The 27,821-nt window shown below is 32.8% G+C and overlaps 1 protein-coding gene across 2 annotated transcripts in view; it reads right to left on the bottom strand.

Moving 5' to 3' along the window:
- The window catches only part of Mms22l (MMS22 like, DNA repair protein), a 119,324-nt gene that overhangs the window by 59,380 nt on the left and 32,123 nt on the right, over positions 1-27,821 (bottom strand). For both annotated transcript variants that reach the window (XR_005732913.2, XM_005338013.4), the window contains exons 11-14: positions 22,258-22,320; positions 14,871-14,990; positions 12,256-12,479; positions 11,416-11,925 (exon numbers count right to left, since the gene is read on the bottom strand). Coding sequence is in view for 1 of the 2 variants with exons in the window: in XM_005338013.4 (XP_005338070.2) it covers positions 11,416-11,925; positions 12,256-12,479; positions 14,871-14,990; positions 22,258-22,320 (917 nt within the window). In the remaining variant the exon portion in view is untranslated. The remainder of the gene's footprint in view (positions 1-11,415; positions 11,926-12,255; positions 12,480-14,870; positions 14,991-22,257; positions 22,321-27,821) is intronic.

Below are 27,821 nucleotides of genomic sequence, written 5' to 3'. Positions count from 1 at the left end.
AAGCATGTATGCTTAAACCTTGAATATAATTGAACTATGGCTCCTATATGATTTTTTAGAATTATAGCTAAGTTTTTATATTTTAAGTCAAATTATTCAAACAAATGCTTTTCACATATAACCAACAAAGTCTATGAAAATCAAAGCCTCCTTTACAGTATTATGCCTGTCACTCTTGGATTTGTGTAGCAGTTAAGTAAGACCTGAGAGCCTGCCAAGACAGAAGCACATCCACAACAGTTTCCCATCTAATGGTGAACACTGAACAAAGCATTAAGTTTTCACAAATAAGAAATGGTCAAGTAAACCATGGTACATCCATATAACGGAATATTATGGAGACAACAAAAATAATGTAAATGTTATTTGATATGGAAAGCTGTTAATAATAAATGGGAAAAAACTTCCAAAGAACATTTAATCTCATTTTGGGTGAAAAAATGTATATGAGTAGGAAAGGTATGGAAAGATACAACTTAAAAATATCGAGAGTAGTTCTCTTGGTATAAGTAACTTTTAAAAAACTCATCTACATTTAATATCAGAAATATATAAGGAGTCTAATATTATTAAAAATGATATTATAGTTTTAGGAACAAAATGAAATAGAGATCTTACATTGTAGGGTTTTGCTGATTTTTGTTTTTTTCAAACCATTTGATTTGTAGAAACATCTGTCTTCCATCCAACCTCCTCCCTAAGAGACAGATTTATGCAGCATAAACTATATAATCAGGGACTTCTTTTTTATTTTGTATATCAGGTACATTTCAAACTGTGCTGACACTATGGTTGGTAGTCTATTGTTAGATTTTGAAGATTAGCTGTTAGTAAAGTGCTGTTATTGATAAAAATACATAATTGAGAGATCAACCCACCCACCTGAGGCCCCTGAAAGGACAATATTCCATGAAGGGTGTATAGGGGTTTCTTGCCCTGAGTAGTTTCACTTTATAAATGGATTAACCCTTGTTTCTCCAGAAAATTGTGGAACAACCAATTTACTAGTTTACTATTAAGTATGCTCAAAAGGTGCCCCCTCACCCCAGCTTTTGCATTCCTCCACCAGCAGCTTTTCACCACCAAAGCGCCTCATATTCTTGGAAACCAAGAGAGGAGGCTCTTTTCTTCATTCTATTTTACTGGTTTCCAGGAAAACTGCCAGTAGGAGGCAGCAATGACTGGCTGCGGCAACAGCAGTGGCTCTACTTTGCACAGTAGTTAGCTGCTGGCTTCATTCTTCTGTCATTATATAAGCAAGATGACACTGTTCTCTAATCCAGCCAAAGCTGATAAGTACCATCAACCTGTCACTTCCTACATTTCAAATTCTAACATCACAGCATCAAAGAGTTTTTACATTTCGATTTCTTTCGCTGGCAGCAGCCGGTAGCCTCTCATTCTCCCACGGTGTTCTAATGCTGCATTTGCACACCGGGGTTACTCCCAGACTGAATAGCAGGTCATCCCCTGCTCACTGAGCTCATCTGTGGCCCATGTGCTAGGCAATTTAGATCCAATCAGCCCTTATTTAGCTCAAGAGTAATGAGCAGCATAGTGACACAGACTTAAGCCTGACCCTCAGGACACTGCTCATCAAGCAGTAAAACTGTGACAAAATCATTCATCTTCCACCCGCTGGCAAGAAATAATACTCGCACTCACTGTATTACTTTTCAAGATAAAAAAAAAAAAAAGTCCTGAATTTTCATGATGTGAGACATTAATTTGCAGAAAGCTGAATTCCCTTAAACCCCCCTGTTGCTATGAGCTCACCAGGGGGAAATAGGCCTTAGGAGACTGAAATGGAATAAAGAAAATTGCTCCAGCTTTCTTTTCATTTTAAATAAGCCTTAAATCTGACAAGAGATATCCTAAAGAGAGAAAAATATATATCTTGTAAGGTAAAGAAGAAACAATTGAAATTAAGAGTTTCTGATGCTCATTTCACTCCTTGTTTGTTCTCAATTTTGTTAAAATATAGTAAATAAAATTTGAAAAAGAACAATTACCTTTTTGCACAAGGCAGATGGGGAAAGGTATCGTTGTTCTTTACAGACAATATGGTGGCAAAAGTAAATTTGTATCATAAAACAAAAGTGTACTCTGATGTTTTCTACAAAGCACATGTTGAAGAAATTAGCTTTGGGGTAATACCAGAAGATGGTGAGGATAGCTCAGGATATTTTAAAACTATAATAAATTGACTATAATGCATTCTGAGGTTTTATTAATCAAAAATAACTAATTATAGGAATAATTAAGAGACTGATTTCCTTCCCCACTAACATGTCACACCATTAAAACAAAACATATCCGCAAGGTCATTGTACTACATTTATTAGACATAAATACTTAAATTTTATTTGCTTTTCCTGAATATTTCTCTTATGTAACTCAAGCCACATGGCCAGTTTATCTCATTGAATTTCTTTAGGTCTAGTCTACTTACTTAAGTCACAATTTCAGGTGTTTTTACCTATTTTATAGTTGGAGAAGAGTTAACCTTAGTATACCTGTCACGGAAGAGATTTATCAGCTTTCAGTATATTTATTATGGCAACATGTCTTTGGTTTAAGAGACAGCACTGTGTGGTGCCATGAAAGAGCACAGTAGTGAGGCCTTCCTACAAGTTCACTTCTGAATCTTATCTATAGCTTCAAAGATCTGGGTGGTCTAAAACCTGTAGTGAACCATAGGGTTCAGACAAGGAACCACAGCAGCATAAATAAATTGGGGAAAGTAGCTTTCACCTCACCCCAACATCTTTTGATTTGTTACCATTTGCTAAAGAGAAATATTCCAGTGCTTGGTATAGAAAATAATCATGGCACTTATTCCCTAAACAACTGAGCTGGGCTACTTTCAAAAGAATGAAGTATTTTCTCTACAAAGTATATTTCTTTTGTTCCTGTCCTTTTATCCAATGTTCTTCATCCCAATTTGTTTCACAGTGTTCTTTTTCTACCCTTCCTTCCCTCTTTTTCCTGTGTAATCATAAAAGGTAGGTTTTCCTAGATTTCATCACAGAAAAATCTAAATTTTTAGTAACTTGAAAATTTGGTAACTAAGAATCAAAAAAAACTATAAATGTCCATTCATCAACTTCTTGAAAGTAGGAGTAATCTTGAAAAAAGGAATCTAACATAAAGACCATTCACCCACTATAAAATTTTTATAATTGCTGGGAATTAGGGTTTGATATTAAACATGAGCTAGTTTATAACTGGACAGTATAAGATAGGGGCACAGCAAATACAAAAAAAAAAAAAAAACTGAAAAGGGTGGGGAAAATCCATGGACCACTGGATCTTTTCTTTGTACTCAGTATTCTGAATTTCATATATGGGTCCCTGCTGTGAGTCTATTGTCTTACATTATGATTGAGTCAATCAATAGGCCCTTCCAATGTAGAAACTTCAGTTCTGGGAAATATTCTTAATTTTTTTTATTAGTTCCTTTACTTTGATTCTTCAGTTCCCTCTTCCAAATACCTTGCTTTCCATTTAACACCAATATAAACAATCTCTACTTTTAGAACCTGCATAAGGTTCCTGTGGGCCAGCCTCAATGGAGTGGTTCTCCAATCTTCCAAAAGCAAGGTAAAAGCTCAAAGGCCTACATATTGCATCTGTTTCCATATTTCAGCAGAATAGTCTGTTGCTAATTACTGGACTGAAGAAATAAAATAAAAATGGTCACAAAAAGTTGAACAAAAGTAGATACACTGAGTTTTGCTTTTTCAATAAAAACAAATACCTTTCAATTAATTGGCAAGAATGGATCTCCTAGTATCTAGAGGTCTCTTCTGTTCACAGATGCCCAGGAGGCAATAAGCAGAGAGATGAAATTTAGATTAAGCATTAAGTCTATAACCTGACTATAGATACTATTGTCTACTATGATGTGGATACTGATAGAATGTTTCTATAAGCAGGTTAAATTTAGGAATAAGTATGAATCATTATTAAGTAATATTGATGACTAAAACAGTAAAATATGCAATGTTAAAAAATGTGATGGTTAGAATAAACATCTAGGTTTCTCCTATTTTCTTAGTCTTTCATGTAATAACTACATGAGTGCAGATCATATAGACTCAATTTGATTGAATCACTGATGTATCTCAAGTGTCTATAATAATGCCTGCTATGCTAGCAAGCACTGAAAAATATTAGTTGAATTTATTTTTTTGCATGAATATTTTCTGAAGAAAATAATTACAACCCAAAGTAGAAAGCAATAAAGAACATTACAGAGTTAAAAGTATTAAGAAAATTGAGATTATTTAAGATTGGAGACATATGGACGAGCACACATTTCAGAGAAGCTTGGAATGAAAGATAATATTGTTCTCATAAAAGTGAAAAAAGATAAAAAAAACACACTGTATAGAATCTATTAAAACTTTATTATGGTCCATATTTGGGATAGGTACAGCATCTCAGTGCTGTTCAAAAATTTTTCTGCCCTCCATTACAGTAGCCACTAACTAAGTGTAGCTACTGGGATGTGATATTAACACTAGTGTAATGAAATGGAAATTTTGTCTATATACATGAATTTAAATGGTCTCACATAGCTAGTAAGTACCCTATTGGATTACAGAAATTGAAGTAGATGTTTTTAGAAATGCTATGAGGTAGTTATTTTACAAAGGTACAGCTGAAACTTAGAAAAGTTTAATTTCCTAAGATTGCACTATTAGTAAGTGGGGGGAGGGGTGACTGGAGCCCCAGGTTAATTGACCCTAAACCCCTTCTCCACTTTTTTTTTTGAGGGGCGGGGTACTGGGGATTGAACTCCTGAGCACTCAACCACTAAGCCATATCCCCAGCCCTATTTTATATTTTATTTAGAGATAGGGTCTCACTGAGTTGCTTAGTGCCTCACTTTTGCTGAAGCTGGCTTTGAACTTGCCATCCTCCTGCTTCAGCCTCTGGAGCAACTGGGATTACAGGCGGATGTCATTGCATCTAGCTCTTCTGCACAGTAGAAACTATGGGGCACATCTACGAGTTTAAGAAGTAGCGGCAAAAAGTACAAATTGCTGCACAAATAAGTCTAGTGCCTAGAATCCTGGCTCTATCACTTCTCAGCCTTTTGGTTAAGATCAAGTGTAGAACCACCCCTCCCCACCCGATACGCATACCATGTTTTTAGATTCTATCTTCACTTCTCTTCTACTTATTACCAACTACTGAAATCACCTTTCTGGTTCCTCAAATAGGTTTCTTATTTCCCCAGTCTTTGCCACCTCACTTCTCTGCCTACTGTGACTAGCACTGACTATTTCTAACTTTTGATTTTAACAGTTACTTTCCTCCTTGGATTGATCTCTTTCCTAAGTAGTGCGTTTCGCCTGATGTCAGCTTATTCAATCCTCAAGTCCAGCTCTGTTGTGCTAGCTATAGTTTGGCCTTAATCTTCAACTAGTTTTGACAGGAAAATAAAAGCAAAGGTAAGAAAGACTTAGGAGATTTCTCAAAAAATTGTAGTTCTATTTGAACTAAAACTAATGTAAAAGGAAATCACAAGAAAAAGTTGCAGGTATAGGTAAGGCAAGAGTGTGGATGGCTTTGAATATCATAATAAAAAATATGTATAGAATGATATATTCAGACATGTTCTCCAAGAAGATAAATTAAGAAAATTTGAAATGAGCACATGCAACAAAAGAAAAAACAGATAAACAGGGCTTCATCAAAAATTTAAAATTTTGTGCTACAAAAGGCAACAGCACGAAAGTGAATCCAAAAAACAAAAGAAAATATTTATCAATCATATATATATATATATATATGAGACTTGTAACTAGAATACATAAAAAACCTCTTTCAGTTGTTAAAAAAAAAAGACAAATAAGCCAACATAAAAATGGGCAAAAGATCTGAATAGATATTTCTCTAAAGAAACATCATTAGCTACCAAAGAACTGAACATCAAAATCACAAAAAGATACCACCTCATACCCAACAGGATTATTACAATCAAAAATACACTTAGCAACAAGGATGTGGAGAGACTATAACTTTCACATACTACAGGTGAATATGTAAAATGGTCCAGCCTCATGGAAACAACCTTGCATTGCCTCAAAATATATGACCCAGCAATTTCACTCCCAAATGTAAAACCATGAAAAGTAAAACTGTCCACACAAGAACACGTACAGGCATATTCACAGTAATATTACTATAGTATACCAAGCACACCATGGAAATAATACATTTTTTAAAAATATTTCTTTTTTAGTTGTAGTTGGACACAATATCTTTGTTTTATTTTATGTGATGGTGAGGATCAAACCCAGGGCCCTGCATGTGCTAGGCAAACGGTCCACCATTGAGCCACAACCTCAGCCCAATACATTTGATTATTTTAAAAATAACCCATTTGTACTAACACTCAATAACAAAAGGAAGAAAAAATCTTGCATGCTGTAAAGAGTATCCATTCTATTTTTCCTTAAATATCATGTAAATTACTTGAGATATAGGAGATCCTTCAGAGAACAGTTGTTCTTGTACTACCTCCTTTCCTGTCTAGTCAGTCCGCAATTCTTCTACTAACGGAAGGAGAAAAGAAAAATCTTTGTTTAGAATAAATGCTACTATGCCAATAAAGCTATTGAGCATAGGAAATATTTGAAGGGAATAATAAACAGACATTTTATGCATGTGTGCATGCATGCACAGACCTCTCAAATACCGAAACAGATACATAACAAATAGGTGATCCTCTAACTTCACAGGAAAAGGAAAAAAAAGGGGGGATTTAAAATATATGTGTATTTTGAAGTCTGGGAAAAGAGGCTTAGTCTTATTGAAGGAATTGTACTTCAATATACAGCATCTCTAAAAAAAAGTAGTCATCCTCTCTGAACTATGCCTTAGTCTCAACATCTAGCCTTTTAGGCTCGTTCTCAACTGCATTTAGACTTCTTTGAAAATAGGCTCTTGTTTAATACAAAATAGGATGTCAGTTGATCAATAACCATTTGGCTTAAATTCATAAGTCCACAGCCTCCCTTAAGTGTTAGAACAAACAGGTACAAAGCCTGAAAATTTATTGTTTCTTTTTAAACTCCAAATGATATTTGCAGATGCCAAAAGGCATTTTAAAATCACTCACCCTTACATCAGTAAAAATGAAAAAGGGAAATGGGGGGAGGGAGGATCTCATGAGGCCTTGTATGTCAAGTTTTTGCCCAGAGCTAATTTTCATAGCTATGTTATAAAACCCTGAAAATAGAGGTTTATAATGGAAATGCTGACAGACCCTTAACTATAGCAGCATGAATGGATATAATTAAAGAAAAGCTTTTGGCTAAACCAACCTCCACAATGAAAGACTGCCATTTTTATATTAACCTCAAATAACAGCAAGTGAAAACTAGAAATGTGTTTCAGAAAGGTAATGTGAAATGTTAAAGATGACTGCTAAAACTACTTGACATTCGAAGTTTTAAACACAGAGGCATTTAGTTAACATAACCAAGTCAGTATTTTCATAATGCTACTTAATCAGCAATAAAGAATGCTCTGGTGAGCCATCATCTCCAGTTAGCAGAAAGTGGCATATGAAGTTATTATTTCTTAACAGCCTAGAGGGAGCTGCTTCTCCTCTTTAATCAGTGATCTTAGTTCCTTCCCACCTATAATTTCTCTGTCATACAGTTATAAAACTATTACCCAGTTCAACACACACACACACACACACACACACACACACACACACACACACACACACCCTGCACACACATTTATGCAAGGCCTGGTACCTTATTCCCACCTGATTTTGAAAACAGAAGAGATTGTTAAGGTAAAGTATTTCATTCTTTTCCTTGGCAGGGATGCAGCCAGGAATAAATATCATCAATCTATGTAATCTATCTTCCCTACCTAAACCAAAATTCAAAGAATTTAGCTCAGTTCTCAACTTTAAAGAAAAAAAAAAAAAAAACACATGCTTTAATTTTTAACTATTCAAAATGTTTTTTATCTTTATCATAGTATTAAGAGTATACAGCACACTTAAAAGATGACTATGAAAAGATCTTCAATGAAGTTCTAGATTTTGTTTTAAGAAATTAGAACATACCTCTGACAAATACCTAAATAATTTTTCCTTATGTTTTCTCTCCTCCCTTCTTTCATTCTTTTATATTGTTTATTAATTTTTTTGAGGTGTAAGAGTAGGATTTATTCAAGGGTGCTCCCACAGGACGAGAGGGGACCCAACAAGGGTTTCCCTCCTTCTTTCTTTTTAAGGTAAACAATTCTGCATAATTTTTGGGTCTTTCCCCAAAAGACCCCAAACAAAACTCTAATCAGTTTTGGTCATATCTGCCTTAGAAGTGGTAAAAGCTGTTGGGAGACAAAGAAACTAAGTCATAGTTCCTATCTCTTATTATATACTGTGATCAATCTCACTGAAAATCTGTGTGCAAATTGCTATGCAAGCTTCAGAAATAAAGGATGACAGTGCCTAAAGTATGTTAGCATTAAAACTTGTGTGTTGCTACACCCTCTTATTTACACACTGACTTCATACTTCTCTGTATTTTATAATTTTGGTAATAGAAGTTGTAAATGATTGGATATTCTTTTTTTAGCAATGAACAGTATAAAACAAAACCAACTACACATTTGTACAAGGCATCAAACGTTAACAATTAACAATTTATAAACATCTGTCTCTTTTTTTACAGGCTAGTTAAGAAGATCAGTAGTACTCACTATAATCCCCTGCAAGATAGCAAGCCCACAAAACAATCCAGATTCACTTGAGAAACTCATAATAAATGTAAAAAATTCTGTATTGCATTAAGTGAAATTTAGACAGTTGCAATGGTGCTAATAAATCAAAGGCAAATTACTATACATAAAATGTGACTTGTCTCCACATCTCAATTCATTTTTTCCAACTGAGTCATTAAACAGGAATCTGCAAAATTCGAAAAATTAAAGTAATCAAAAGTCCCCCAATAAGCAACTATCTTTTTTTAATAGCCATAACAACAGATAAAACCACTCAGAAATATATGAATAGTAGCAATAGTTTCAGGTCTGCAAATAGCTTGCAGACTTCACCCATGCAATTACTTCCAATTTATAAAAAAGTATAGAGATAGGATTAGTGTAGATTTAATTACTTACAAACTATTAGAAGACAACATAAGAAAGCAACAATTGAATAATGGGTTTGAGTTTGAAAGCCAATTCTGAAATTTAACTGTTATTTTAGGTAAGCTACAAAGTCTCCAAACTTCAATTTTTTAAAAAATCTATAAATAGGAATGGAAGTGTTAATTAAGAAAGAAGACAGTATTTGTAAAATGTGAATCTTTCAGGAACATAAGAATTATTCTGGTGTTTCTAGTTACTACTTTTGAAGAATTACCAAGAAAAGTTCTAGTTAGAAGCTTTATAACAAACCAAAGTCAATGAATAAACATGAAATAGAGAAAAAAATCCTCTTTTTTTTTCTTTTGCTTTCTTCATATTTCTATTTTTAAAGCCTCTACAATCTTCAAAATAGGTCTCTTTCTCCTATTACAGTTTCAACTAACATTTTTAACAGAGTTCTGTTTTCTTATTTTAGAATGTATTTTTGCTAAGGACATTCCACACAATGATGAAAGAATGAAAATGGAAGCTATTTCACACATTATCAGAAACAGTAAAAACTGATACAATATTTTTTGTAGGAAGTTTGGTAATACCCATTCACATTTAAAATTTATACATACCAATTCTTTCTTGGAATTAACCTACACATACTTCCATACATACAGAGATGCACATAAAGATATTAAATAAAAATGTGTTACAACAAAACAAAATGGTAAATTATAATGTAAATTCCTATTACTGGGGAATGCTTAAATAAAGTTTAGCACATCTACATAATGGAACAATAAGCATTTATTAAGAAGAATTAAGTAGGTCTCCAGGAATTAACATAAAAAGCTGTCTAGGAAATGTGTGAATGTTAAGCCAAAAAAAAGGAGTTGTTCTGAAAAAAGATCCTCTGTTTTATGTTAAACATACAAATAAATAGGGGGAAATGTCTGGAAGGTTCTCTAAGAAATTATTTTACTTCTGTGAGGGTAGAACTAGAATAGTATTTCTCAATCTCAGCCCGGCTGATAATTCTTTGGCAGCATTCCTGATCTCTACCCACTAAACATCAGTGGTACTCACCTAGTTGTAACAACTAAAAATATCTCCAGAAATTGTCAGATGTCCTCTGAGGGACAAACTCATCCCCAACTGAGAACCACTGAACAAGAAAATGAAGAAATGAAGGTGGGAGAAAAAAGTTTGTCACTTTATACTTCTTTTTTTTTTTTTTTTAAAAAAAAAAACATTTTACCACAAAAATATTACATTAACAATGTAAAAAATAATTTTAACAAAAATAAAAATGATTGCCCAGCATTCTTAACTAAAATTTTAAATTAAAAGTGTAAGATATAAGTCTTTGTTTAAAAACCATGTAAGAATAAAATAACAATTGTTGAGGATTAAAATAAACTTATCTTTCAATGGAAAAGGTAGAAAAGTGGTAAATTCTGCCACTGTTTCCATGACTGCTTCTTCTCTACAGGCCCATATGCTCCTTTCCTTTCTTATTCCTATGCTCCTAAATGTCTGAAAACAGATGTTACTTCTGTAATGTGATATTAGGAGGGAAGCAGTCTGTTAACTTCAGACATGGTTTCAAATAAATCCTATTTCTATATACAACTTCTACACAAATTTTCAGTGGCAGTGACTGACTACACCGAGTGGTAGTGTCTTAACACTAAGAACACATATCTGCATAATTTAGGTGGATCTGAAAATACTAAGTCTTGTATAGATGATTGGTGTTAGAATAAACTTATGTTCATTTCAAAACAAATGGATTCAGCAGGAAGAATTTGATGATGTTGAAGCTATAACTTTATAGCAAAAATTTAAAGAAACTTACTTTTTTTTTTTTTTTTTCAATGGTTCAGTTGAGCCAAAACCTCCTTATGGACACAGAATTACATTTGCTTCAATGTTTCAATAAAAGCCACCTCAGATTTGAGCTCACGGTCTTATTTAGAATATCGATAACATAACTCTCAGTAATTATATTCTTTCCCAAGAAGAAGTAGGGGAAGAAAGAGGTCTAAGAGCATGGCTCTGTAATTATATCAGAACTGCTCTGAGTTTAATTTTGCATCTCCTGTTTGCATAAGAGCTTTCTTTTTAAGAACTACTATTGGAAAAAATAGTTTGAAAACTAATGATTTTTGCCAATATATCAGTAGAACAAATACTTCCTTATATATTTGGTTTCTAAGTATGTTGAAGGAGAAATTAATATAAAAACCAAAACAGTGATGATATCAATTAGTACACTGCAGAAAAACATACCTGACTCTGGCCAGAACAGCTTGTAGAAAGCTCAACACTGTCCTAAGTTCAGATTCTCGACAGGCTCGTAGAAGCATATCAAATCCATCATTAAGCAGTTTTTCATGGGAAGGACATAAGCAATTGCTGGTCTCAAATACTTCTTGAACACCATCAATGTATATGGAAAGAAGGGTCCAGAGATTATGTCTCTGTATCATTTCATCATTCTTAGATACCAAGAATTCCTTTGCTTTTTCTCGAAAGTCACAGGAAAATTTCTCAGCCAAAACACCAATGTCCAGATTTTTCTGAGCATACAGTAAGAGAAATGCCATCTGACCCTTCCAAATGAGGGCTCTCTGAGATTTTATAAAGGTTGGCTTGAGGAAATTCAGGAGGTCTAAAATGTGACTTGCTACATCTTCTACCTCTGCAACAGCTGCTAACAGTAGAAAAAGGTTGAAAAAATTCTGTAGACCAACTTCAGTTAATTCTTCCATCCTTTTTTGATGGAATTTAGAATATATTCTGTAAAACATAAAAAAACTGCTTTAATAAAATTATTTCATTCACAAAAATTCATCATTTAAAGTAAACTTTCTATCAATACTCATGATAGTCTCATTACTCATTAAAAAAAAAATTGAAACCCTTTTCAAGTTATGGATTTTAAGTTTGTTCCTCAGTATTACAACTGACAAAATCAAAATGTTCCACATTTTGTTGTCTTATGTTAAGAAATACATTTTAAATGTGAATAAGGACTCTAATCACAATTTACTTTAAAAAATACAAATTGTAAACACTTCTCCAAACATATCAATGAACATTCCTGACAAAGAAAGATACTGCACTCACCTTCCTTTGACTTGTTTCCAAGGATGAGGGCCATTGTTCTTCATTGCTCTCTTAACAACTTTTGCCAAAATGCAAAGAAAAATTGTATAACTACTGCTGGATTTATATAGGTCAGGATCTTGTTTATCACAACAACAAGTCTTCACCATTTCAAGCATAGACAAAGATGACTTGTTATTAACAAGGCCTTTCAAAGGAAGCCAAGAAATACTGAAGGAACTATTCTAAAAGTATAAGAAGTATAAGACAGATAATAAGTATTAATTTCTTAGTACATTAAATGGGAAACTACAAATTCCAATTAGCTCACTAAAAGTTTAAATTATCTTAAGCACAAAACTATATTTCTACTACAATACCATTATCATATACCACCTCCCTTCCAAAAAATTCCATAAAACCATAGAAAATCAAGGATATTCAAATTTTGGCTTATCCACAAAATGTGTTTTTAACAGTTGGTTTGTCCAAATTAGAATACAAATAATATCTAATAAGATATAATCCTTAACACTCTTTTACTGCAGAAATTCCCCAATGTTCTTGTTGTACCATTCATTTTTTTACATCAGGAAAATTGTTGGACATAATTTCCAATGTTCTTGATTTAACTACTTGCATCTGCCTCACATCACTTAACATATTTTTTATATTTATATGTTTTCTGTAAAATGGTATAGTTATCTAGAGGCTAAATCATTCACATTAAATTTTTTGGCAAGGTTCTTTCATTGATAGTACCAAGTGCTTCCTATTATGTTTACTAAAGAGACACACACATTCTGACTTTCTGTAATGTTAAGACTGATGAGGATGTCAGCCTAATCTACTTATTTCAGTGATCCCTGCCTTTAACATTTTTAGCAGCCACTAAAGTTTACTGTCTATATGCATATTTCACTAGACATATAAAATAGTGACTTTATAATCCTACCATTTATTCTAAATTAACTGATACAAAATTTGATTTGGCCAAAATATAGTTTTGATTTTCCTTTATTTATAGTTTTCAAAATGAGGTACTCTATACCTTCCAGAATAATTTTAAAAGTATTATGAACTTGAAAACTTAAAACATATTTGATGTTTTAGTCCATTGTAGTCATTATTTTTTCTTAAGCTCAAATTTTCATTCTTTGCTCAATGGGAGCTTCTTCAAATCAATTCCTATGTCCTTTTGACATGACTCTAACTTAATTTTGATACTTTCTATGCTCTCTTGTGTCACAAAGTACTCCAGACTCTATACATCTCTGCCCTGGTCTTTTCTCCAACTAGCCTAATATTATTCTTTAAAGAAAGGTATTTTTCACTTTTAATAAGTTCCATTATATATAAAACCCAAAACTGTCATTTATTGGTAATTTTTCCATTATCATTTTCTATCTTAATAGAGAAGTTCACTATTTACACAAAACCCCAACATCCCAAATCTCTTCTTTTTTCAACACAGGTAATGGAATCTTTAAAATTACTCTTTAAATTTTTGTATTCCAAACTCATCCTCTCCTTTTAAAATTGCCCTTATTTTAATTCTCATATAAAGATTCTCATAAGCCACAGTATTATCTCATATAAATACAATGGACTAACTCATGTGTACCCAATTCGTTTACAAAAACTTTCTCAAATACATAACCTAATATGTCACATCCTTGCTTTCCAATGTCTCCTGAATAAACTAGAACTCAACTGTAAATTACCTACAATCCTTCATAGTCTACCAGTCTCCCAAAACTACCATCTTTATTCTTCTTATCTATAATCTCTCTTCACTGTCATTCCAGGCCTATTTTTCAGAACTATAAAAATAATAGAAATAGACCTTGTTCTTTCATATCTTCATACATTTATCCATGTTGTTCCTTCAGCCTGTATGATCGTTTTCTTCTGTAGTTGGAAAATTCTACTTATCCCCAAAGTGAACTTGAAATATTATGACCTTTTGAAATCTGGTATACTTTGGCATTTTAACATTTTCCCCAAAATATGTATGTACCTGCCCATTAACTTATAAACTACTTAGGTACTAAAGTGGTATCTTATTCAAGATAGCAGTATTTATTCAACGTATCACAAGCAATCAGTTATTATTAGAAAATATTTAAAAACGAGCATTAGAAAAAAATCTTTCTGCTTTAATTTTAGCCACTTTGTTTATACACAGTCTCAAGAGGAAAGAGACACCAGATGCTGTTGTGTATATGCCAATTTTTTATAAACAAGTTTTTTGAAAGTTAAAACTACTCTTGAACTACTCCAACCTACTTTAAACAAAAATTAACTTTTCAAGAAAAACTGATAGCTGCTCATAATGAAAGCATAAAAATCCTCTCAAGGCCAGGCTTGATGGTGGCGCATGCCTGTAATCCCAGTGGCTCAGGAAGTGGAGGCAGGAGGATCTTGAGTTCAAAGCCAGCCTCAGCAATTTAGTGAGGCACTAAGCAACAAAGTGAGAACCTGTCTCTAATAAAATACAAAACAGGGTAAGAGATGTGGCTCAGTGGTCGAGTGCTCCTGAGATCAATCCCTGGTTCTCAAAAAAAAAATTTCCTTAAATATGACATACCGACTCTTCAAATTCCTGGAGTAAATCCCATATTCTAGTAACTCACCAGGTTCTTACTATAATATTCCCATAGAATGGTGACAATAGAAATGTTTGGTTCCCAGAAATCACAAAGTGTCAAACAACATTGAAGATACATCCGTAACTGTTCTTCTAGTATACCATCCTAAAAAACAAACTGAAGTTAGGAAGGAGTAAATGGGCTCTGGAAACATGAACATTATCACCGAATACTGTGTTGAATAACCTGCAGCTAAAAAGAATATGAATAGGGGCTGGAGATGTGGCTCAAGCCGTAGCGCGCTCGACTGGCATGCGTGCGGCCGGGGTTCGATCCTCAGCACCACATACCAACAAAGATGTTGTGTCTGCCAAGAACTAAAAATAAGTATTAAAAATTCTCTCTCTCTCTCTCTCTGTCTCTCTCTGTCTCTCTCTCTCTCCTCTCTCACTCTCTCTTAAAAAAAAAAAAAAAAGAATATGAATATATATCACCAAATCATAGCCATTCTCATCTTCAGACAAGAATGCCTAAATTAACATAAGGTACATTCCTGAAACAATTTAGAGATCATTAATATATTTGAATAGTGGAAATTACATTACTCCTTTTGACTTTTGGTTTAATTACTTAATACATAGGTGTTTCATAAATGCATCTTGTTAGAAACCCAAAGAATGGATAAGAAATCCATATCAAAAAGAAGTGGCAAAAAGGATCCAAGAATAAAGATGTATATAAATTCAGAGGGCCTGGTCATATGAAGGAAAGATATTAATTAGGAAAAACTTCTAAGTTTTGGCATAAGACAATGGGTTAATGGTACTGTTTCCTAAAATGACAAAGTCTAGGGGAGGTGAACATGGGGAGAATCACAGGGCATTTTAGGACACATTAAACGACATACTGATGTAGAGCTCAGGGAGAAAGTCAGAGTTGTTGACATAAATCTGAGTGTTAAGATCATATTAATAATTTTTAGAGCTAAGAGATTAGATACAGTGACTTAAGGAAAGAACAGAGATGAGAAATAAGAAAAGAATCCAGAACAGAGAACCTTTTGATATTCTAACATTTAGATACCGAGCAAATGCAGAAAATTCTATATGCAAAAACAAGTGGACAATAAAAGCAGGAATACAATCAGATATTCTAGAAGTCAAGAGAAATATTTCAAAAGAACAGTGGTGAACAGGGTTGAATGCTGCTGAGAAGTTAAAAAATGAAAAGAAATAAGAACCCTTGGAACAATTTTAAAAAATTATTCATGGCTATGATGAGTTAATTGGGTATGGTAAAGACATGCTCAACTTTGGATGGCTAAGGAGATAACAGGAGTTGAGGAAGTAAAAATATTTAGAGATAAAGTCCTTGAACAGGAGAGAAAATCAAGAGCCACAGCAAAGGGAAAGAAATTAGTTCTTGATAGAACCAGTTACATTTTCAATATAAAAGAAAAGTAGTATGAGAGGTTAAGTACAAAGCAAACATTTTGGGAGATTTGAAGGAAAAAAGAGAAGTTCTGATCAGACTGGTTTCTATTCTTTCAGTGATTTAGCAGGCATGATATTCAACTACACGGACTGGGCCAGAGCCTGTGCTGAATTGTGTGTTAAAAAGAAATTCTGAAACAAATCATTATGGAGAGCAAAAAAGCAAACATTCTAATGTTGACTGCCACTTAAGATTTATAATGAAGAATTTAAAGTCAGACAAGTCAGTAAGAATGATTATTTTCTCCAGCAATATTCAGCTTTGGGTAGGAGTGGGGAAGGTAAGAGAAGAGGAAGAATAAGCTTTTCCAAGTTTAAAAGAAGTAAGACTTAACTAATTAAACATGTTTAAAATGGAGTGACTAAAATATGGGTTGTGGGAGGGGCTGGGCCTTAGCAGCAGAGCACTTGCCTGACATGTGTGAGGCACTGGATTCCATTCTCAGCATCACATATAAATAAATAAAATAAAGATCTATAAACAACTAAACAAAAATTTTTTAAATCAATTTAAAAAATAAAGCCTTGTGTAATCTATATTGTTTAAGGAGAAAAGTCAGGACCTAGAAGAGGACAGAAAAATGAAAATGTTGATGATGATGGGATAGAACAGAAATGAAAAACTATAGGGCATGAGCATGGGAGGAGCTATGTAAGATAAGTAGAAGAAACTGTTAGGAGTAAGGACATTAGGACACTGAGAGGGTAGGCAGATTATATACAATAATGTTGGGGTTACTAACAAAATAGTAGATGGGTATAGAAGAAAGTGGTGAGCTTGGTACTAAATGTTTCAATGAATGAGTCACAAACAAGAGGAAAAGACAACAATGAGAGGATTCTTTAGATAAGGCCTTCACTCCTAAATTATTCACCCTTTAAGATACCTTAAACTTCAAAACTTCTAGGAAAGTTCTTAATCCTCCACTAGGCAGTGACCTTTCTTGCATACTTATATCATAACACTTGTTAGATTTAATGTTTATCTGCCACCAAGCTGAGCTAGCTGCAGCTATGATAATGTCCCCAGGGTCTAGTACCTTGCTGGGTTTACCAAAGAGCCTCCATAAATATTTATAAACAAAACTGAGACTCATGTCTGGTGCTTTTTTTCACCAATCAGCTGTATGGTTTAGAGAAAGCATTTGGATTCTCTAACAAATTCATTTAACCAAAAAAGACAAAATTTTATCCATTATGAACATTCTCTGATTTTATTGTGAAAACATAAACCTAGATCTAGGATCATATTGGTTTCTATTTATACTACTGAACTGAATAAAAAGCATACTAATTTTATTATGTCTGCAAGATAAAAAAGTAGGTTATCAAAGTTCATTTTGAAGGGTTTTACTTGGCATCTGAAACTTGTTTTACCATGTAAAATCCACAAAGACATACTGAAACAATAAAAAGAAGTTTGGGAAAAGCAAAAGTGAACGATATCTATGTATCCGGCATCATAAGACATGTTTTACATGTGTTGGTTCAAGTACATTTCATACCAGCAGTTTTAATATGTTCATTTTACAAAAGGAAAAAAAAAAAAAGCTGGGATTCAAATTTATAAATAGCTTACTCAAACTCACTTGGTTAGGATCTAGAATTTATGTCCCTAAAGTCTTTGTTAGGGCTGGGGATGTGGCTCAGGCAGTAGCGCACTCGCCTGGCATGCATGCGGCCCGGGTTCGATCCTCAGCACCACATACAAACAAAGATGTTGTGTCTGCCGAAAACTAAAACATAAGTATTAAGAAAAAACTCACTCTCTTTAGAAAAAAAAAATAAAAATTAAAATTAAAAAAAAAGTCTTTGTTAGACAAAACAATCATTCTATGCCAAAAACAGAAGAAAAAGAAACAAATATTTAGTCAATACCAAATTTGATCAAGATCTTTTTAATTTCAAGATCAAAATTGGAAACAAGGTCTTTGAGTCTAGAGCCCAAGTTCTTTGTACTATATGCAATCAAGAAGAAATTAAAAATAGCATACCAAGAGATCAATTTTATTTATTTTCTTACTTATAAAGGAAAAGAAATGAATTTTTCCTCCTTTTCTTCCTAGTGCCTGCAGATGTAAATGAAAAGAAATGGTTTAAAAATACCATTCTCCACAGCTGTGGTTGGATAGGTAATCAATTAGTTGAGTGTGACTTAGAAAATATATGCTTTGTTAGCCTATAGTCAATTACAGATAGCATGTTATATGTTTTACAGTTTCACATTCTATATATTCAACCATTCCTGTTTTCAACTATTTTCTCTAATTTGAAAAATTCCATTTAAAAAAGTATGTATATGCTTTAGAAATTAAAGCATTAAAATTAAATTAAAAAAAGGAATTGTCCATCTTCAAATTCACATAGGTAAAGCAAGAATACACAGTACTCAGGAGTAGGAGTAGGAGAAATAGCAGATACACTAGCTCGAATTTATTTAAAAAATTATAATAAAGCTAACATATGGTTGGAAGGAATATCTGAAAACACTTGAGTATATTAATTGCTTCTTTTCTTTTATTTTCCCATCATATACTTATCAGAGAAGGAAACAACAATATAATCATGGAAAATAGATGCTTTGCATAAATATGACCAAAACAGATATAGAAACCAAAATACATTACTAATTGTATATATACATGTACCCCTACATCTAGGGTGACTGACTTATCCTGGTTTACTAAGAGCTTTGTTGAATTTGGCACTGAAATCCCAGGCCAATACAAAGTGGTATGGTTGGTCACCTGACCGTCTTTCAAGAATTACATATTTATCTTCAAAACAATTTCAATTGCCATGATTAAAATACTCACTAAATTGTAAAAGAACATTATTCAGTGTCAGAATAAGTTTTATCCTACTATGATGTCACTATATACTTAAGAAACACAAAACATCGAAGAAATGTTAAATTAGAAGTAATGAAGAAAAGGAGTTTTATTAAGATTCCTGCAAGTTCATTGCTTTGAGATTTCACAGTGGAGTAAGCATATGAAGATTTGAATCCTAATCCCATACTTCCTAGATAGCTGGGTGAACCTGGAAAGCTGTTCAACCCCTTCGGACTTCATTCTCTTAGGGTGTAAAATGGAAACAATACTATCACTACTCAAGATTGTTCTAAGCATTACGTTAAAGAATGTATACTAATTGGTAAGTAATTGTCAATTAAGTAAAATTAAATAATATATGTTTTCTACTAATCTAAAGCTCAATGTCTGCTTCAGGAAGATCTTTTTTTTTGCTAGAAAAAAAGATCTGAAACATTATTTGCTTAATTAAAACTACAGGAGTGTTGTCAATTTTATTAGAATATTGTTGTGTATTTGGAAGGTATATATTTTTTAAACAAACCTATCATCCCATAGCAAATGGACTTTTTTCACTGTTGGAAATCGTGTCAAAGTACATGAGTATTATCAGACTTTAATTTACCTGAATGGGGATAAAACAGATATAATCAAACTGATAGCTCTATTCCCAACATATTATTTATTCTTTTGACCACCTACTGCAACCACAAAATTGTTTTCAAGAACTCCAGTAAGTAGTCCTATACTACTTATAGAATATAATTGGATGCAATCAAGACACAACAACATTGAAGGAATACTAGACTGAACCAGAGGACCACTTCTTTCCAAATATTATAATGACTCCTTCTGTCACAGGAAAGGTATCACTTTGATTTTATGCAAGACTTAAATTTATAAAGATTCCTGGATTAGTGGTAGTACCCCTACATCTAGGGTGACTGACTGACTTATCCTGGTTTACTAAGAGCTTTATTGAATTTGGCACTGAAATCCCAGGCCAACACAAAGTGGGATGGTTGGTCACCTAACCTTCTTTCAAGAATTACATATTTATCTTCAAAACAGTTTCAATTGCCATGATTAAAATACTCACTAAATTGTAAAAGAACATTATTCAGTGTCAGAATAAGTTTTATCCTACTGTGAGTGTCACATTATACTTAAGAAGTCTTATTCTAAGCAAATATGAGTTTCTTTTATTTAAAATCAAAAAATTAGGACACAGTTCAGTGGAAGAACACATGACTAGTTAGCATGTGCAAAGCACATTTTTCTCTAGCACCAGAAAAATAAAATCAAAATCAAAATTATAGGGAGTCAAAATCCAAAGGGAAAAAAATATTAATTTTCAAGAAGCTAAAAGTGTTTACAGAGGGCTTTCAACATCTTAGACAAAAAGCAAACTTTTCTATAGAACAGAGATGATGACAAATTCTGTTTCCTATTGTGCAGGATCAGTATGGGTTTCTTAGTTGATTCGTACATATAAACTTTTATAGCCTCCTAAGAAATACTGTGTAACTTAAAACCTGGCTGAACAAAACCATAAAATCATACACTGTCACAGTTGAAATGAAATACATAAATTATTAAATATGATGGTAACAGAGGTCCAGGTGAAGGAAATTTAAAGGATACAAGTAGTTAATAACTTAATATAAAAATTAAGCTTCTAGTTACTGGCTTAGATATAGTAACAGAAAGATAACACTATCCAGCCTTCACTGAAATTCTTTTACTTGGCTTTAACTAAGCTATGTTAAGGCATAGAGACTGAATAATTAACCAATGCAAATGACAATGATTACTATAAAGCTATTATTTCACAATCCCACTTTAGTGATTATATTTCTGAAATAAAAAATACATAAAAAACTTTTTGAGTTGCTAAATCATTGTTTTCAAAAAGTAAAGAAAAAGCCAAATTAAATTAAAATAGGAAATTTTTTGTTTTTAAAAAAAGGAAGTATAACTAAGCCAAAACTTTTATCACTGTAAAAATTAAGAGAAAGATTCTAAGGATAATGGTTCTACCATTTCTGATACAACTTACTTATGGCAAAGTTTTTGGCATTCTAAGTTAAAATTCTTAGCTCACAATAAAATAATATGCATATCTAAACTAAAAGTATTTATGTTTCACCTTAAAAAGTTAATAGCTAATAGATAAAAAATATTTCAAGTAGTTAAAATGATTTTCAAAAATGTCTATTGTAAATATACAGAACAATATAAAGCAGTATTATATTAAAATATTTCTTCTTCATTCCTCTTCAAGTTTTAAACAATCTTCATAAATAAAAAATTAATTTATTTCCCAAATTTAAAATCTTTACTATAATTTTCCATAAACTCTTACATAAGTGACAACTTATATTATAAAACTTTAAAGAGCTACAATAAAACATGTTTAAAGATGTGATAGCAAATTTAAAACTAGTTTAAAAGGAGGTCAAGTCTGACCTCTGGGCCATGAAGCACTACATTAACAGCTCTGCAGAAAGAAGAATGATAAGGTATGAAATGAGTGCTCAGAAACTAGGACCTTATCAGTTAGAATATGATTCAGGCCTGTAAGACAAATTGCTCAGCAAGGCAAGTCACCTTCCTGCTGTGATGAGGATATAGCTGAATTTCCAATGCCACTAACTATCTCCTTCATCGTGTCTTCTAGTTTGATATCACACAGTCAAGGAATGGCTTATAGTTCTGAAGCATCTAACACTTATTTTGAATACATTTTGTCAAAGTCACCAACTAGGATAATTATCTTTGTCCTTTAACTGACAACTTCAGTGTTGAAAATACAAATCTTTAAAGGACAGTCACTAAAAGGAACTACTGTGAGATGGAATGCACAGAATGATTTTATCTCACACTTTTAATAACTAAATTATTATTATTTTGTTTAGTTGTCAGTGGACCTTTATTTTATTTTTTTATATGTGGTGCTGAGAATCGAACCCAGTGCTTTACACATGCTAGGCAAGCACTGTATCACTGAGCCACAACTCTAACTAAATTATTACTGAAATCATTTTAACTGTTTGCTTGATTTTTATAAATAGAACTTATAAAAATTGATCAAAGTCTACAAACTGTCTCATTTTAATTGCATACCTGAATACTCAAGGACTGTTTCAGCAGTTCTTCCACAAATTTCCAATTTGATTCCATTTGTCTCTAGAAAGAAAGAAAATAATGCTGCATCAAAATATTGCTCTTGATTATGCATATATTTAATATTATGGTATATTGACTATGAAATACATTTTCTCTACCATTATAAATCACTGCAATTTCTTGAACATCTAACATTATTTTGGCAAAGATTTGAAAGATTCAGAAAAAAAAAAAATCTCCAACTATTCTAATCTAACATAAACCTTATTGGGAGCTGTTTCATTAAAAGTCATGCTTCTACAGTATTATATTAACAAATATTTAATCTGCTGTCAGATATACTCTAACAGAAAAAACTCTTTACATATTTTTTCCAAGTTTTTTATACTAAGTATTCATTCCTATTCTCCAACTATTCACAAGAGATTCTTTTTCCTTAATTTTATTCTTAATGGCTCTGAGACAGTCTGCCTTATTAAACAAAATAACAAAAAAATACTACACAGAAAATAAAGAAAATCGTACACAGTACTACCCTCATTTAGCCAATGATTAAATAAGGCAACCTCAATTATGTGGAATACTTTTCACAATAAGGAAAAAAACCGAAAAGGGACTTTCTGAAACTGAAAACAATTCTGCTTTTCCAATAGGAAAGCCTGGGAGACATTTTGTAGGGACACTGAATTCTTAGAGGTTTAGATATGTAGCCATCAATTAATACCAGAAGCAAAGAAAGCACTTTGGAAATACCAGATTATTACAGTGAAAAAAAAAAAAAAAGGATGAAATTATTTAAGACTTCTACAAGGCCAGAGGCCTTAAAGATTAAAGGCAGACTCTCATCCTACTCTACCATTTGAGTATGGGGTAAACACAAATGACAAATAAGGCATGTGCAATATTTATGATTTTAAATAACTGAACAATATTCATATAAAATGTGAAAATCACTAAATAAATATTTATTTAATAAAAGTGCAAAGTTACTATAGTAGCCAGACTCTAAAATGGTCCTCAATGACTGCTGCCTCCTGATATTCATGCTTTATGAAATTCCCCCTCACACCATACCAGGTTGTTCTGTCACCAGTAGAATACTAATACCAATATAAGTGACAGTCAATTCCAAGATAAGGTTACAGGACAATAAAGTTTCTACATTAACTATACTTTCTTATTGACTAGTTAGATCTGGGAAAGGCCATACTATGAGCATCCATGAAGAGACCCCTCATGGTGAGTAACTGAAGCTTACTGCCAAAACATGAGATTAGAAGTGGATCTTCTAGTCCCAGTTATCTTCAGAGACTGAAGTCCATGGCTTAAAGGTTAACTGTTAACCTCAAAGATCCTTAGGCAGAATCACTCAGCTAAGCTGCTCCTAAATGACTCTCAAAAACTAAGCGTTGGGGCTGGGGTTATGGCTCAGCAGTACAGTGCTCGCCTCGCATGTGCAAGGCCCTGGGTTTGATCCCCAGAACCACATACAAATAAATAAAGTTATATTTAAAAAAAAACTAAGTGTAGATAATGATTGTTGTTTTAAGCTGCCACATTTCTGTTATACAGCAACTACTAATATAATGAGTTATTTTCAGCAAAAAAATTACTGACTTTTTTGAAATACATTCATGTAAGTAAGGTGAATGCAAAAAAAAAAAAAAGTATTTATCAGGAAGGAGTAAAGAATTTTGGCCCTTTACAAAGAGAAGATCTGGCCTCTGGGAGATACTCTCTGAGCCCTTGGAATGTTAAACCTGTTAGGAATATCTTGATTAGGCCATAGTCATATTGGATAGTCTACTATGCCCAAAAGACCAACATGTGACTTCTCTTGGGGCTTTGGGTCAGCTAACCTGGACACTATGGGCGTTCACTATGTACTTTCAATATACTGATGCCAGGAGATTAATGTGTCCTGACTCCATAGGGAGAGGACAAAAGAAGCTCCACATTTTGTACTCTGCCTGGACTGTCCTATATGCTTCTTCTTTAACTGATTTGAATATATATTCCTTCTCTGTAAAAAACAATAACCATGATTTTAATAGTTTTCAGTGATTTCTGTTAGTCCTAGCAAATTATCAAAACTGAGGATAGTTTGGGAAACCCCCAGGCTTGCAACTGATATCAGAAATGAGGACAGTCTTACAGACTGAGAACTGAAACCTGCTAGTTGGCCATAAAACTCTCTCAAAAAGGAGACCATTTTGTTGTATCAATACTTATACTGTGTTAAACTCTGCTCTTAATTCAAATCTAAGTTGATCTGATTCCAATATTCCCTGCTACACCATGCATAAGTAAATGATTGTTTTCCTAGCAAGGCTTCCCTCAGAATTCAGCAATTCATTTTTATATCATTGTTTTTATTAAGAAAATGTTATTACTAAGGAAAAGTAAGCAGGAACATGACAGGGCTGATATAATTGAAGTTTCACAATTAGTGTTAATGAGCAAAATTTCAATTGTTCTGTCCTATCAAGCCATTTGAATCACAAGAATTATACAGAAGTAGTATAATTCTTACCCAGGGAATTTCAAAAATATGGATCAACACTGTGGCTACGATCTAAACAAAAATTGACTAAAAAGAAAGAATTGGCAACTATATCATTCCTAAATCAAATGTAAGAGAACATATACCAAAGAGACACATATTTTTCTTTCACAAAAATATTTAAATTGGACTGCTATAATGTTTTTTTCTACAAACTAAGTTACACCACTATAGCCTTATTTCTAAAAACCAAGTTAATTCAGGTAAGAGATAATTTGGAGCTGTGTTTGCTATATTTTACCCCACCATTAAAGCTAAGATACCCGTTTAAGTTTTAGTATAGGTAGTAACCCACCAGGAATATAAAATTGATTCCCTCAATCTCCACTTCCAGCACACTGGAATTTTGGGTACAACTCTCAGTTTAAAGTTAGATTTTATACCTTTTATCTGGTTGCCATTTCAGATGTTTCAAATACGGGCATCAGCTAGCCTGACTGATTGCCCTATGTTCTTGGCAGGCAAAGCACTCTTAAAACTGACCCCTGCAATACCAAAAAGTAATTTTCCTCTTTAACCGTATTTGGTTTTAAAATAGATGACAGGGATTGTGAGAGGATAACACATTTTCATCTAGATTGAGAGGAAAAGCATTAAACAGAATGTTTGAAAATCTAAAGCTTCTAATATGCAAAGTGAGATACCAAATTTTTCTTATAGGCTTATGATAAGAAATTGGCTAATTCTGTGATTTAAATCTACATATAGCAAAACGCCAAACTACAGAAACTTTTAAAATAAAAAATAATTAAACACATCTGAAACCTATTTAAGATGTAAAGATTTTGCATTAATCTTAAGGGCAAATCAGTTCACATTTTAAAAAATGAAATATCCCCATGCTGTCAGAAGACTAGAGGTATTTCTCTGGTGAAGAACACATGACTATTATTCATATCCTCTCCCACATCAGATTATTTTTAAGTTGAATTAAGCATGCTTACTCCACAACCCTTTTCTCTAGTATAGTTGGCTATGCTAACACATCATAAGGAGAGAAAATAATTTAGGTAATTTTCAAAATTATGATCCAAATATATTTCAGACCCAAATTAACATTCTATATAATTCCCTGTTAAAGACTAAACCAATATGCCTTTTTGTTCAGATGAGGAGTTATCTGATTCACCAACTAGAGACATCTTTGAAAATAAGAGTGAAAATTAGTCAGATAGGATGAGGGGATACCAGAACTAAACTAGGAATGTTGGTGGAAAACTAGAAAAAAAGACTATCCTTCCAAAGATCTATTTATTAAAGACAATCCTTAGGAGAACTCTAATATTAAGTTTATCTAAGTGATAAAAGAGTGTGATAATTAATCACTGTGTAATTCAGTTTCTTTACCTGTAAAATGGGTAAACAACACTTCACTGATGTTAAAAATTGAATAGTCACTGTGAGATATTAAATAATGTTATAAATGTAACGTGCATTTTGTACCAAATGAAAACTGTTACTAACAAAAGGCTTGAGTTTTTCTTTAAAAGCCTATAAGAAATTCAGAAATATCTTGAACTCTGAGAACTCATAATAAAAGGTTTATTTTACACAAGCATCTACAAATATGCATTACTTATCCTTACTATATGTATCATATGAAATGTTCTTGTTACAAATCTGGCTCTTTCCTTTTAAAACATTCCACATAACTTAAAGAATTAAGATTTTTTTAAAAACATTAAGTGTCTTGGCAAAAGAAAACTACATAGGAACTGTTGACAAATACTAAAAGATACAAGTTGAGCTATTTTTAAACACAATTTACTAACATAATTCAGTGCAAACAGAAGCAAAATCTTCTCCAAAATTCTCTGTATAAAATGTAAGAGTGGTTTTAATACTGTAACTGTATAGTGATTATACCACTGAAATTCAGCATTACAATACTAATAGTTTTGACATATATATTCACATGGCTAGATTATCTACCACATTGGGAGTATCTGGGGGATCAATATCAACCACTCTTGAAATATACCTCTGATTCTAGTAAGTATTACTGCAAGCATTAATAAACTAAAAGCACTGTTTTTTAAAGCAAGGGGGTATCATAATCTGTTTCATGTTTTGCACCTATTATTATGGTAGCAAGCAACAGGAACTCAGAAGTGCTTAGCTAATTACCATATTTATTTACACTGATTAAAATGAGGAATATGTACTTGGAAGAATGAGTTGGAAAGCAAGATAAATGATAATGTTATATCTTACGATTGAGTGTCTAAAGAATCTGTTATTGCCATCAAGGAATACATTTCATAAAAACATTCAAAGCCATGGTTCTCATATCTCAAGGAGGATGAAAATCAAACAACTTTTTAAAAAGTAAAGATTCTAAAATTTCAAACCAGATTACTGAATTAGGATCTCCAGAATAGACCTAGAAGTCTGAAATCTTAAAAATTCTCAAGTAGCTTTAATAACTAGCCACGGTTATGGATCATTCCTACAAAAAAGAACAATTTAAAAAATACAAACACACTGGCTTTAAGATTCTAGACGTTTATCTTATGGAACTGATGGGCTGTATGTAATTTCTGATTGCAAACAAAATATATACAAATAGGGCTTCAAATAAATATATCTATCAGCTGGTTTAAGTCACAGAGCTTTTTAAGCAATAATACAAAAGAATGTAAGTAGACCACAACTAGAAAATAATAGTTAAAATCTTTTTCTTCCTATCCGAAACAAACTTCATAGTTACTAAGCAGGATAAAAGATCTTTAGGAACAGCATCTCTAAAGAAATCCTTTTCTAGCTGCGGGTATTGGTATATGACTATAATCCCAGCTACTTTAGAGTCTAAGGCAGGATGATCACCAGTTCAAGGCCAGTCTGGGCAACTTAATGAGAACTCTTTAAAAAAACAAAGAAGCGGGGCTGGGGATGTGGCTCAAGCGGTAGTGGGCTCCCTGGCATGCGTGCGGCCCGGGTTCGATTCTCAGCACCACATACAAACAAAGATGTTGTGTCCCTCAGTACCACATACAAA

Source organism: Ictidomys tridecemlineatus, chromosome 8 (assembly GCF_052094955.1).
Source record: "Ictidomys tridecemlineatus isolate mIctTri1 chromosome 8, mIctTri1.hap1, whole genome shotgun sequence".
NCBI classification, from domain to species: Eukaryota; Metazoa; Chordata; class Mammalia; order Rodentia; family Sciuridae; genus Ictidomys; species Ictidomys tridecemlineatus.
This window is presented reverse-complemented; position numbering and strand designations above follow the sequence as displayed.